The sequence below is a fragment of the Montipora foliosa genome, unplaced genomic scaffold, assembly GCF_036669935.1.
Source record: "Montipora foliosa isolate CH-2021 unplaced genomic scaffold, ASM3666993v2 scaffold_409, whole genome shotgun sequence".
Taxonomy (NCBI): Eukaryota; Metazoa; Cnidaria; class Anthozoa; order Scleractinia; family Acroporidae; genus Montipora; species Montipora foliosa.
In genome coordinates, this window is record NW_027179711.1 from 125,001 (window position 1) to 137,500 (window position 12,500).

A 12,500-nucleotide genomic window follows, 5' to 3' on the forward strand; every position below is an offset into this window, starting at 1 on the left:
TACTCACAGTTTTATCAGGAATAATACACAAACACCGGTGACAAACAGAGAATTTTTTTTTTGAGTAATTAGAGTGGAGTAATTTACTCAGACTATTATTTTTCCTTAGAATAATTTTTCAAAGCCCTCGTCGCATTAAATCTTTCTTTGCTTACTAGGATAGACTTAGCCTTGGCCAAATGGCTAAGGTTTTATGTAGAGCTGCCTGTTGAGACTGCAATGATTTGTATATCGGAAAAACTAAACGACGATTGCATGACAGAAAAAACTGAGCATGATTCCTGATAAAGATAGAAATTGAATCAAAACCTGGACTATTTGTTTCTTTACATACCAGTTTGTGTTGATAACGCAATTATGAAGCAATAATGTTCCTATTAACTTTATACATGTATATGCACAGTCAAACATCGACTATTCGGACGTTAATTGTCACGATTTTTTTTTTCTGGTCAAAATTTGTTCGTAAATATCAATTATTTTGGATGAAATAATGCTACTCAAAAGCGTGTGTCACCTTGCTTTTATTGTTGCTACTTAAAAGCACTTTCCTTCTGAAACTCATTGTTAGAGGTAAAGTACTGCAGATAATATGAAATTCTGACTCCGAGCTGTTTTGTCGTTTAGTGAAATCCTAATGCTATATTTACTAGTTAAGCCATTGCATCGATTTATTGCGATCTTCTCTCAGTCGTTACATTTATTGGGCAATAATTTTCCAACACGGCAAATCACACAGTAATTTTCATATACGCTTTTTTGCCGGAGTTTCAAGGTCCCTTTATTTACATATCCAGCCTGGCATCTAATGCAATATGATCATCATTCCGAGCATGCGCCTGCAAGTAATACAGGACTCTCTCTTTTCCCGCCTGGGTTCCAGGCAAAATTTTCAGGGCGGGGTAAGACGGAGTCCCGGAACAGGATTATATGACCCAATAATCAAACAGACTCTCGATTCCATCGTTAGAGAAGTAAAACACCCTACAGAGAGGCCACCAACCCATTCACAAGATCTGGCAAAGTATCTCTGTTCATCCAGTATGGTCGAAAATGCACTGAGGATTATGCTCGTGCTCTTCACAAAATCAATGCGCCGTGTACCATCATTATGACACTCAGAGAACTCAAGACAGTACTGCCTTCACTAAAGCCACCAGTGAAGAAGATGCTTAAAAGCGGGCTTTTTAATCGTCTCACGTGTCCACGCTGCTCTGTGTGCTATGTTGGCGAAACCAGCCAAGTCAAGTCTCGCTTCAAGGAGCACATCCACAGAGCAGGTCCAATGAAGTCCCTTCTGTCCCAGTGCCGCACCACCATCACTGAAGAGAACGTGGACATACTCAAAACGTCATTACGCGGAGAGTACTACCTACTGACACTTGAAGCCCTTCTCACACATGCACTGCCCTTGTGTTCAAGCATGTAAACACAACGCGTAGCGCTTCGCAGTCTTGTTTCGCCCTATCTTGACGCTGTAAGGCCCGAAGTGGTCACATGCCGTGTAGTAAAATGGTGGAGTGTATGCATCCTCGGAGACCAGGGGGCAGTCAGTCGAGACGGGACGAGAATCGGGACTGGCGTAAAATTTTCAAGTAAGGCGAGAAGAGCCCCTGGGAACATACCTTTAACGGACGAGTTCCAGAGCAAATTAATTCTGATTTTCTGTTTGGGCGGAAATCTCCGCAATTGTCTTTTTTCCGGTTAATCAGAGAACCTCACAGTGAAATCAGATCGTGATTCCTTATATCAAGTGATAAATACTACCTTAACCGTCGCCATTTTATTTCTATCGCTCTCCTTGTCTGCCTTGTAAAACAGACTGATATCATGCTGCGAAAATTTGGGTCGCAAAGGGACCCTCAAAATACAAAATTCGACCAATTCAACGTAAAAGATTTTGTTAGGTAAGGGCAATCTGTACATGTGTAAAATCAAAATGCTTGCTCAAAACACCTTCGAAGAGCCGACTACAAATGAATCAGGAAGAAGACCAATTGCAAGGGAAGGTACTAGTCGTCTTTAAGTGTTCCGCTTATCAAAATACCGTAGCGAATTAATTTTGGTATTTCTGTTGCACGGGCAACACATGTCTTAGCATTGCCATCCATTGGCAAAGCGTGCCAGAAAAAGTGAACTTTTCTCGTGTTATCCGGTCTTAACAATATTAATAATCTCTGAGGTATTAAGGTAATCAAATGTCAATCAAAAAATCAATTAACAGAATCAAATAATCTACTTTTTAACAAAGCAATGAGGTAAATACATCTTATGTATAAGAAACTAAATCGCGACACCCACAAAAAAGTCCAAAGTCAGAGCGAATAGTGATGTAAGATAGTTCACGTCCCTTTTGACGGTTGCAATTGAAGCGTTCTGATTGACGGATTAAAATCTTTTGCTGAAATTCAAATTTGAGCGGGGAATACAAACGTACGTTAGGCGGAAAATGCAAAATTCAACGACATGCGACACTTCCCTTTCTGCATACCGTCAGGAAACAGGTTGGGGTGTTTTGCGTATGGACAGCTCTAATACTGTGAATCATCATCCATCTACGTGGTATTGATATGACTTCTTTTCGAAGTGATATTGAAGATTCTGTTTCACTCTAACATCAGGATGATATTCATCTAGTCGTGAATAATTATGATGAGGTCTTACGGTCACTACTGGACAAGTACACTCCTGTGAAAGAACGAGTTATCATTGTCCGTCCATCTGCGCCCTGGTATACAGCTGAAGGCACTGCTGAGAAGCAGAAACGAAGACGACTTGGACGTAATAAATGACGAGCATCGAGACTCCCTGCTGACCGTGAAGAGTATGTACACCAATATAGCGTTGTAATCAATCTGATCAAGTCGCTTAAGTCAGAGTACTGTTCGTCTGTTATTAAAGAAAACACTGCTAATCAAAAGTTTTGTTCAAAACTGTTCAAAAGCTACTTCAGAAGCCAACTGTTAATTACACTGCATAATGATCTCCTTCCTAAAAAGAAGGCTCTTTTTGACTCGGTCGAATGTGTTACTGATGAGATACTCATTATGTCTCCGACTTAATATTCAACTTTTACTGAGATGAACATCGTCAACCTCTCTCTTTGCGATGGCTGCATACCTACGTGTCTGAAATATGCAGTATTGTCACCTCTGCTCAAGAAACCTAATGCGGACGTTTTACAATTCAAGAACTTTAGACGTATCTCGAATTTGAAATCCCTGTCGAAAATTATTGAGAAAAGTGTTGCTCTCCAGTTAAACAACTATCTGATGAACAATAACCTGCATGAGAACTTTCAGTCAGCCTATAGAGTTCATCATTCTACTGAAACTGTCATGGTGAAGGTGCACGATGATATTCTACATGCAAATGACGGTAATGAAGCTGTTGTACTACTTATGTTAGATTTATCTGCTGCGTTTGATACTGTGTCTCATGAAATACTACTGGATAGGCTATCTCGACGTAATGGTATTACAGGGTCTGTATAAGTATGGTTCGCATCCTACCTATCATCTCGCCCACAATAAATTCAAATTGAATGTTCAAGATCTTCTTCACGTGGCCTTAATTGCGATGTACCCCGGGGGTCTGTCCTTGGGCCTTTGCTATGTGTTTTGTACACGTCACCGGTGGCTGATATCATAAAGAGACAATCTTACGTATCATCTCTATGCTGATGACACTCAGCTCTATGTGTCATTTCAAATAGGAAGTGATGATCTTCTCTCCTCAGAAAAATCCGGTATTGAAATGTGAGTACAGGAAATCAATAATTGGATGATTCTTAATGGTCTTAAGCGAAATGAGGAGAAAACTGAGTTGCTTTTACTCAGTTCACGTTATAAGCCTAGCCCTTCATTTGGAGGTGAAACTATTCAACCGTCCTCTTCTGCTCGTAATCTTGGAGTGATACTCGATCCCAGTGTTGATATGGAAGACCAGATATGCAAGACATGTCATTTCCATTTAACTAATATTAGTAAGATAAGATCATGTTTGGATCGTGACTCTACTGAGACAATTATTCATTCTTTTGTGACTACCACCTCGGATTACTGTAATAGTTCAGAAAAGAGTATCGCGCATCGTAACATCCACCAAGAAGTATGGACATATAACACCCAGCTCAATAGACTTACAATGGTTGCCTGTCGATTACCGTATTATACATAAAATCTTTTTGTTACTATATAATGCTATCAATGGTTTTTCACCAAGTTATAAACCCAATTTGCTCAGTTTCTGTAGCAGCTTCTACTCTTTGCGTTCTTGCACGAATGAGTTACTTCCAGTCCCTAGATCTATGCTGAAGTCTTATGGTGATCGACGATTTTCTATTGCAGGACTAATTTATGGAATAGCATACCTGCATCTTTAAGAAATGCCGATTCTTGATTTATAAATAGATTTGTGTCTAATTTTTATGCTTATATACGTAGTTGTTAGATTTTTTATTGTTTTAATACATTTTTCGTGATATTGTAAAGCGCCTAGAACAGTTAATGATATAGACGGTATATAAATAAAGTTTATGATTATTATTTTTATTGGTGGGTAGGGAGATTGATTGACAGGCGTGGGAATTGTCAGAAAGGGGCTTAGTCCGTTCTCATCGTCATCGTTCCAAACGGGGAACCCATTTTCGGCGTTTAGAACGTTGCTTTAGGAGTTCGAACGCGTTTAAGGCCTTGTAAGCGTTTTTAGGCCTTTTGAGCGTTTTTTGAGGCGTTCAAAAGCGTTTAAGACGTTTTTAAGGCGTTTAGAACGTTTCTTTATACGTTCCAACGCGTTTAAGGCATTTATTGGGGGAAACCCGTTTACGATCCTTAGAGCGTTCCTTAAAGCGCTCGAAAGCATTTAAGGCGTTTTTAAATGTTTTAAAGGCTTTAGGCTTTCGAACACTTTTAAGGCGTTTCTAGGCATTTTCTAAGGGAAACGCATTTTACGCCTTTAGAGCGTTTCTTTAAGCGTTCAAAAGCGTTTAAAGCGTTTTAAAATGTCTTTTAGGCGTTTAGAACGTTTCTTTAGGTGTTCGAACACATTTAAGGCTTTTGGAAGCGTTTTCTAAGGGGATCCCGTTTTAGGCCTTTTGAGCGTTTCTTTAGGCATTGGAAACGTTTAAGCTGTTTTCTAGTCAATTGAAGCCCCAGACCCCGCCTGGCCCAAAAAAACAGAAAAGAGCCTGGAATTGAAACAGTACAAGAGATGTACAAAAAAGTATTTACAAAATGTGCCTCAGAGTTATGGTGCCCATAACTTTTAAGTTCCGTGAAAAAATCCAGGGACGATGTGTCCGCAAAAATTTCTGCCTCCTTATCGCAAGATCCCACCAGATCTTCACTTTGGTATTGCCTGGCCACCCGAGCCAACGCCACCTTAATATATAGATTTAGGCAAGCCTAAAAGCGCAGCTCCCTGGATATTTATTCTTACTGCCTGTAGGGTTAATGAAAATGAAAGCTTTCGAATTGTCCGCTTTTTAAAGTTTCCGGTTACTGCTTTAATAATGAAATCACTTTCTTTGCTTTCTTCTAAAAAAAAATCATTGCCTAATTAGTGAAGTTTCACGGTAAATTTTACGATAAAAACCGATATCGCATGAGTCACGAGGCCATGAGTACGATGTAGGTTTTTCGAGTGAAATTTACTTGAGAATTCACCAGTTTGGCAATGAATTTTTCTTGAACAGCATGAGTTTTAAAAGAAAGCAAGCACACCCTCAGCGAGCGAATGGAAATGGTAAAAAGCCATTTCATTAGCCAGCGAACAGGAATCACGCTAAAATTAGAAGCCATAAAAAATCTTTGTCAGTTTAAGGCCAAAAGAGGGGTTTTTACTGATGTACTTTATTCCACTTTATCTCTGAAAACGAGATCATTCAAATTTTGATGTATTTCATTGAAACACGCAATCTTAGCTTGGAACAAGAATGGGCAAAACATGGAATGCAACCAAGAAAGAACGAACTTCAAACAAGATCCGCTCCAACACTTGAATAACGTTAACGTGCTTTAAATAAGCTTATGAAAACACAAGCTAGTGAAATTTCTCTCTAATTTTACGAGAACTCATTACGATTACATGTTTATCAGATAAGGGTAAAAATTTGCTGTCACTGTCTACGCACATCGAAAATCAGTTGGGCAAACGGATGTAAAAAGCAGTTGTTCGATCGCATTTTAGAACAAAACAAACAAACAAAAAGAGCTCTTGACATCTCATTATAGAAATGAACGTTTCTCATTATTGGGTTATAGTAACAACCACGTCATAGTAACAACCACGGCTGCAGTAACATAGTAACAACAACTTCATAGTAACAACCACGGCTGCAGCCTGGCACTGACTTTGAATGAAATGTTGAATGATATGTTAAAACCGTTTACCCAACCCATCAGTCAACATCGTTGAACAAAATTGAAGAGATGTTGAAGCAAATATTAGAGCCGTTTGTCCGGGCCTGAAGGGGAAATGTCACTAACTTAGAACAAGCCCACTTTAACTGTGAGTAGATGCAAAAGTCTTTAAAATAATTGTACTAGACTTTTTGAGTCTGTGTACTAATTTTACTGATGCACGTGCACGTTCTCACGAGTTTTATTGTAAGCTCTATTGTGTCTACCTAGTTAAATAAACTGTTTACTTACTTACCTGCTTACTTTCACACTTTTTTAGCTTCAAAATTCACTGAAGTGGGTCAGGAATGTCGTTCACGTGTTGGAGATCGTATTTCCAGATTTCACATCCTCTGTTGGCCCAGCGTGTTAGGAAGATATGTGACCTTGGGGGATTCTAAATCCTCTTTCGAACTAATTGAAGTGGAAGTTTACTCTGCTCAAAGAGGTACTTAAATCTACGAAATGAAAAACTTGTATTTCCACTGATTTACTTATTCTGGCTTTCTGCCTGTCGTCACCCAAATGTAATTCGGCAACCTATGCAACACCTTCTGGAGAATCATTTTCCTTGTAATGACCAAGAGTTCAACTTCCTTAAAAGAAATGCTCACGATTAATTTAATTCCGACTAATTCAGCTTAAACCAATTTTGTTAGACGACGATAATAAAGATTCGATTAGAAGTTGCTTTACTGTTGAATTTAATTGCTTCACGGCATCATTGACTTCATCGGCATTAAATAATGTGTCTCGTAAAACACAGTCCTAGTTTACCAGCCTTTGCAGTGAATAAAATAATAACGTTGTTTTGGATTTTTGTTGGAGCACTAACACAAAGTTTGCGAGGCTCCAAGAGGTTTTTTAGCGGGACAAGCTATTATAAAAACTCTGGTATCCATATACAAGTAACAACGAGGCAAACAGTTGCAAGCAGTTTGCGATGGTTCAATCGCAAGCACTGTCACTTTTTGCGATTGTGTTTGCGATTCAGTTTCCCATTTACCTAATTGCTTAATCAACTCAAGACATGGAGAAAGAATGGCGCGATAATAAAAGTGGCCCTGGTTAACAGACGGTTTTTGCGATGGTGTTGTGCTGCGCCATCGCTTTGAGGACCTCCAAATTTGCTCTTGATGCCGCTGTGCAGGGATGGCGCAGTCGCCTCTCACCAATGTGGCCCTGGTTCGATTCCTAGACTTGGCGTCACATGTGGGTTGCGTTTGTTGGTTCTCTACCCTGCTCCGAGAGGTTTTTCTGCGGGTACGCCGGTTTTCCCCCCTCCTCAAAAACCAAAATTTGATGTGATTTGCGTCAACTTGTTAATTTCAATTTACATTGTCCTTGATTAGTGCTCTATCGCGCTAGAAGAATAGACACTTAAATAAAGCTCCTTTCCTTTCCTTTACTTCCTTCAAAGCATTCGCGTTTTTACTCTTGTCTTTCTATTTCCTAGATTTTCTTTCACATATGGTATGGTACTCCCTTATGATATTCATTAAATTAATGAGTATTCTCCTTATTGTCACAATCGTAATCGAACGCCATTTTTATACTTGCGTCTGATTCATCAAAACGTATCACGTTCGCAAAAAGTCTTGCCAATCGGAAACAGTTTACGATTTGCGTTGCTAGTCGTCGTAAACAAGACGTTAAGATAGTTTTCTATCTCTTGCGTCTGGCGATCATAAGCGATTGGTCGGGCATGAACGCAACGCGAAGGATGTTCCATTTACGCAAACTGTTACCGACCAAGCTATCGGAATGTGTGATTGTTTGCGACGGAGTTACGCGCATATGGAAACTAGGCTGAAGCCATACACTCAAACTGGTTGCGTCAGCTGATGAATCCAAACGTGTCATAAATCTTCTTTGACTTGGCCCATTAAGTTTCATTAACAACAAACTGCATAACGCATTATAAAATTGACGTTTCATCTTTTACAGCAAAGATAATTTGAAGTGATCATTAGTCAATTACAGATGAATTTCAATTCAAATATACAACTGAACGGACTGGGAACTAATGAATTTGATCGACATTTGAACCACAAGAAATACTCTAATCAATGAGATAAAATTTCTTACTGCCAACGTGTTCATCTAAGGCTGGCTTAATCACGGATAAACAGAGACACTTTTTGTAATGCATGTCTGATCAACCAGTTGTTAAGATTTCAAAATGATCCCATTTTATTCTATGGTTCAGTGGCTGAGAAAACATGATTGGCAATTGCAGATTCGTGACAATTTGGTGTTTGATAAAACCAAATTTTCCTTTTTCACATTCCCACCGAAGTAGCACCACAGTTTCTTGAGAATCTAGAAATTTGTTTACATAGTAGAGTAATATGGTAACTTCTTAAATGTTGACGGGGTGGAGTCATTTGATCACCTATAAAAATGAACCTATGATGATGCATTTCAACGACTTCTGAATAATAAATAAATAAATAAATAATTAAATAAAATAAAATGTCCAGCGATTTGCCCCGGGGGGGGGGGGGGGGAATGCATGCATAACAATAGCATGATATGTTACATTTCCCAATCTTTCGGCAGCATTCCAACTTACTCAAGGTAATTACAAGTCGGTAACTGAATAATGATCACTTGTGATGATGTATGTTATAACATACGAAACGTTAAATTTGTAAAACGTTATGCAGTTGAAGCAAATGTTTGTAACCGCTGTTTGTGTTTTATTCTTATTGAATCCAAACATGTGACGGGAAAGAAGTATGTGACATAGAATCATAAAAATTCGGGGAAAATGTTAGAACTGCTAACTCGAAACCTAGCTCGATGACCTTCAAAAGATATTTGGTGGAAAGTTTCCAACGTTGTTTTCATAAACAATGCAAGTTCTACTAGATTGATTTTTCTCATTAGGTAAGAGAATTTAATAGAATGTTCTAAATAAGAAAAAATACTAAGTCACCACATTACTTTTAAAGATATTTTTCAAAAACTGACGGTGTTGTACCGTTGCAATGCCAACAAAGGGGACACTTGGAAACCAGAGGCAGAGCAATTTCAGTGTGAGGGAAAGCCAACAGGTTGCTGACCAGCAGCTTTCGTTAAAACAATGGTTTGCTGGGGGTGTTCACTCTTGCTGGCTCAGAAAACCTGGTTGTGGTCATTGTTATTTAAGGCTTTCCAAGCCAACATAGCCGACAAATATACAAGGATTTGGATCGAAATCCTGAGAGAAAGACTTAAGAAGGTAAAAAGCCCTATGGCAAATTCTTCCCGTTCTTAGCTTTTAGTTCTCGGTGTGCAACCTTGCTTTTAATATATTTTTAGATTTAAATTTTAGATTTAAATTTTAAATAATTTTAGAATCTTTGTTCGATTGTAAATAGCCGTAATTCAGCCCTTGGCTGCAATGGTTTTATTTAATAAAGCTATCTATCTATCTATCTATATTATTGCCATTGTGGGTTACTTACTTCCTGTGTGGTTTATTTTCCGGATTCAATACGATTTCAACCATTTTCAATTCCCCAGTTGACAACACAGGAATTAAAGGATGGCTCAAATTGTGTTGAATCTGGAAAATATTCACACAGGAAGGAAGCTTCCCCTCACACTGAGCCTGGGTTGCCTGCGAAGAAACAGCCTGACAAAAGTAGGACACTGTGACTCCACCAAACTTCCCCAGATACGGCGACGGAACTTGTAACGACTGAACATCGTGGCCAATAACTGCTATCTGGAAGTAGCCACATTGGTTGTTAAACGTTTGTTGTCATAAATTAGACATATGTTAAATCCACTCATCGTGTTAATATAATCCCATAATGTTTTAGGTTGTCAGATCCAGGCGGTTGGCTGGTTCATTGTTGGCAGTTCTCCAGACGACGTCTTCTTAGCTTCCTCATCCAGAGATGGTAACGGACCTGGAAAGAGTCGACTGAACGGAAATGGTGCATGGTTACCAAGCACTAACAGAAATGCCAGCGACTTCTTACAAATGGACCTTGGTTATGAATTCTTTATTTGCGCCATAGCAACTCAAGGAAACCCAGCTGCTGATCAATGGACAACAAAATACAAGATACATACATCGTTGGACAACATCACCTGGATGATCTACAAAGAGAATGGGAAAGAAAAGGTTTGTAATTGAGTTTTCATTTTCAAACACCGTTTATTTTTTATTTTCTTTTGGAATGGAAGACTAATTCTCACTGTGCCAGTATCATTGGTGCCACTTAACGCCCTGTTAAGTTCTCTTGCTCTCTCTCTCTCTCTCTCTTGCTAAATGGCTTGAGGAAAAACTTAAATCACTTTCTGTAAATGAGTATACAATCACTGATACCCTTACTTTTAGCTGGTGATATTCTTTCCTATTCTATCAACGACAAAGAAATATTGGTCTCCTACGACGTCTCCGCCCTTTTCACCAATTTGCTTTTGGATGAGACTATTAAGATCTTGGTCAAGAAAGCGTCCGATAATTTGCACAAAGAACAGCTTATCAAGCTAATTGAAGTAGCCACAACCAATGAACACTCCCCTTAGCCCTCTAATGGCCAATGTCTTCATGTGTCATCTTGAAGAAAAGCTCACACGCGATCGTTTGATACCTGATACGCACAAGAGGTATTTTGATGCCTAGCGCTGATGCTGCTGCGGAGTTTATAACTACACTAAATGGCTACATCCCATATTTTACAATGAAGATTACCGTGGAAAATAAAATCCCTTTTATTGACATTGACATTGCTTAGAATGGAACTAAACTTGAAACTCAAGTGTACAGAAAACTAACAAACACTCGGTTGCTTTTACACTTTCACTGTCATACTGATAAACACTACAAAGTCTCTTTGTTAAAGACAATGTTACATCGTGCCTATGCCCTATTTTCTATTGTTGAGGCCTTTAATACAGAATGTGACAAATTGCGTTTAATTAATACCAACTTTATTCATTCAATACAATGAAAGGGAGAGATACCAGAGGTTATCTCTATACGAGGGTATCCGCCCGGGTGTTATTGATCCAGATTTTAATGAAGGAGTAAAACCGGATTACCCGGAGAAAAACCCTGGGAGTCAGATTGAGATTAACTGAAACTCATACGACCGCCCAAGCCAGGGTTGAACCTAGGTCGCAGAGGTGGGAGATGCGCTTGATGACCTCTAAGCTAAGGCGTTCTGCATTCAGTCGCCTTGACTATCATGTGGGCCAATTTAATTCTACTATTAACAACTTCATTTTTAGTGACCTCTTTGGTGAGCTGCAAGATGCCTTGGCAAAGACGTGAAAGTCCTTGACGCGTTGAATCATCATTGTTTTTCAACCTAAGCCTCACATCCCGCTACGCTGAGCGCCATGCAAGTCGATCCAAGTTTTAAGCTTTTCATGAGAACAAACTTTTGCTCTTCCTCTTATCACCAAAAATTGAAAAATTAAACGAGACTTACCTGTAAGTTGAAGTTTGATTGAAATTCTATTCTTAACTGCACCAAGGGATCCCATGAGATTTCAAAACCAAGACAGTCACATGAGGAACAAACAGTAAATGATGTAATACTAGAGTCACTTTATTAACTGAAACGTAGTAACCCAAAAAGATTAGCATAACAAGTAACAACTGAACATCTTGCCTGCAAGAAAGACCATGAGGAATAGAGCAATGAATGCTTGAATTACTACAAGCTATGTATCAAGTAAACATAACACACCATATGCAGGTGTACGTAACAAAAAACGTCTCTTTCTATAAATATTTCGTTAAGAATTGGCAGCACAAACAGACATTTGCCAACAAGTCCAATTGCAAGACTAACCAATCTTGAGAATAGCCGAAGCAAATGTGGAGGGTTTCCACAGGTTTGTCATAAGACTTGTCAAAGCATCTTGATGATGACCACCCAGCAGTTTTCAAGATTTCTTGGATTGGAACAGAGACTGTTTTAGCCCCTGAAGTAGCTGCAGCGCGTGTACTGTGTGGCTTAAATATTATTGTGTCTATCCCAGCGGAAGTCATGACAGTGCGAACCCACCTGGAAAGAGTCTTTCTGGACACCCGTTTGTATGGCTTAGTAAAGCTGACAAAAAGGTTAGTTTCTGTACTCCTGAGTGGCT

General features: G+C 39.1%; 1 protein-coding gene across 1 annotated transcript in view; it reads left to right on the forward strand.

Moving 5' to 3' along the window:
- Nucleotides 1–12,500, forward strand: part of LOC137988157 (uncharacterized) — an 86,023-nt gene that overhangs the window by 29,279 nt on the left and 44,244 nt on the right. Inside the window, exons 7-8 of the mRNA XM_068834212.1 lie at nt 6,682–6,849; nt 10,214–10,521. Of these exons, the coding sequence (XP_068690313.1) occupies nt 6,682–6,849; nt 10,214–10,521 (476 nt within the window). The remainder of the gene's footprint in view (nt 1–6,681; nt 6,850–10,213; nt 10,522–12,500) is intronic.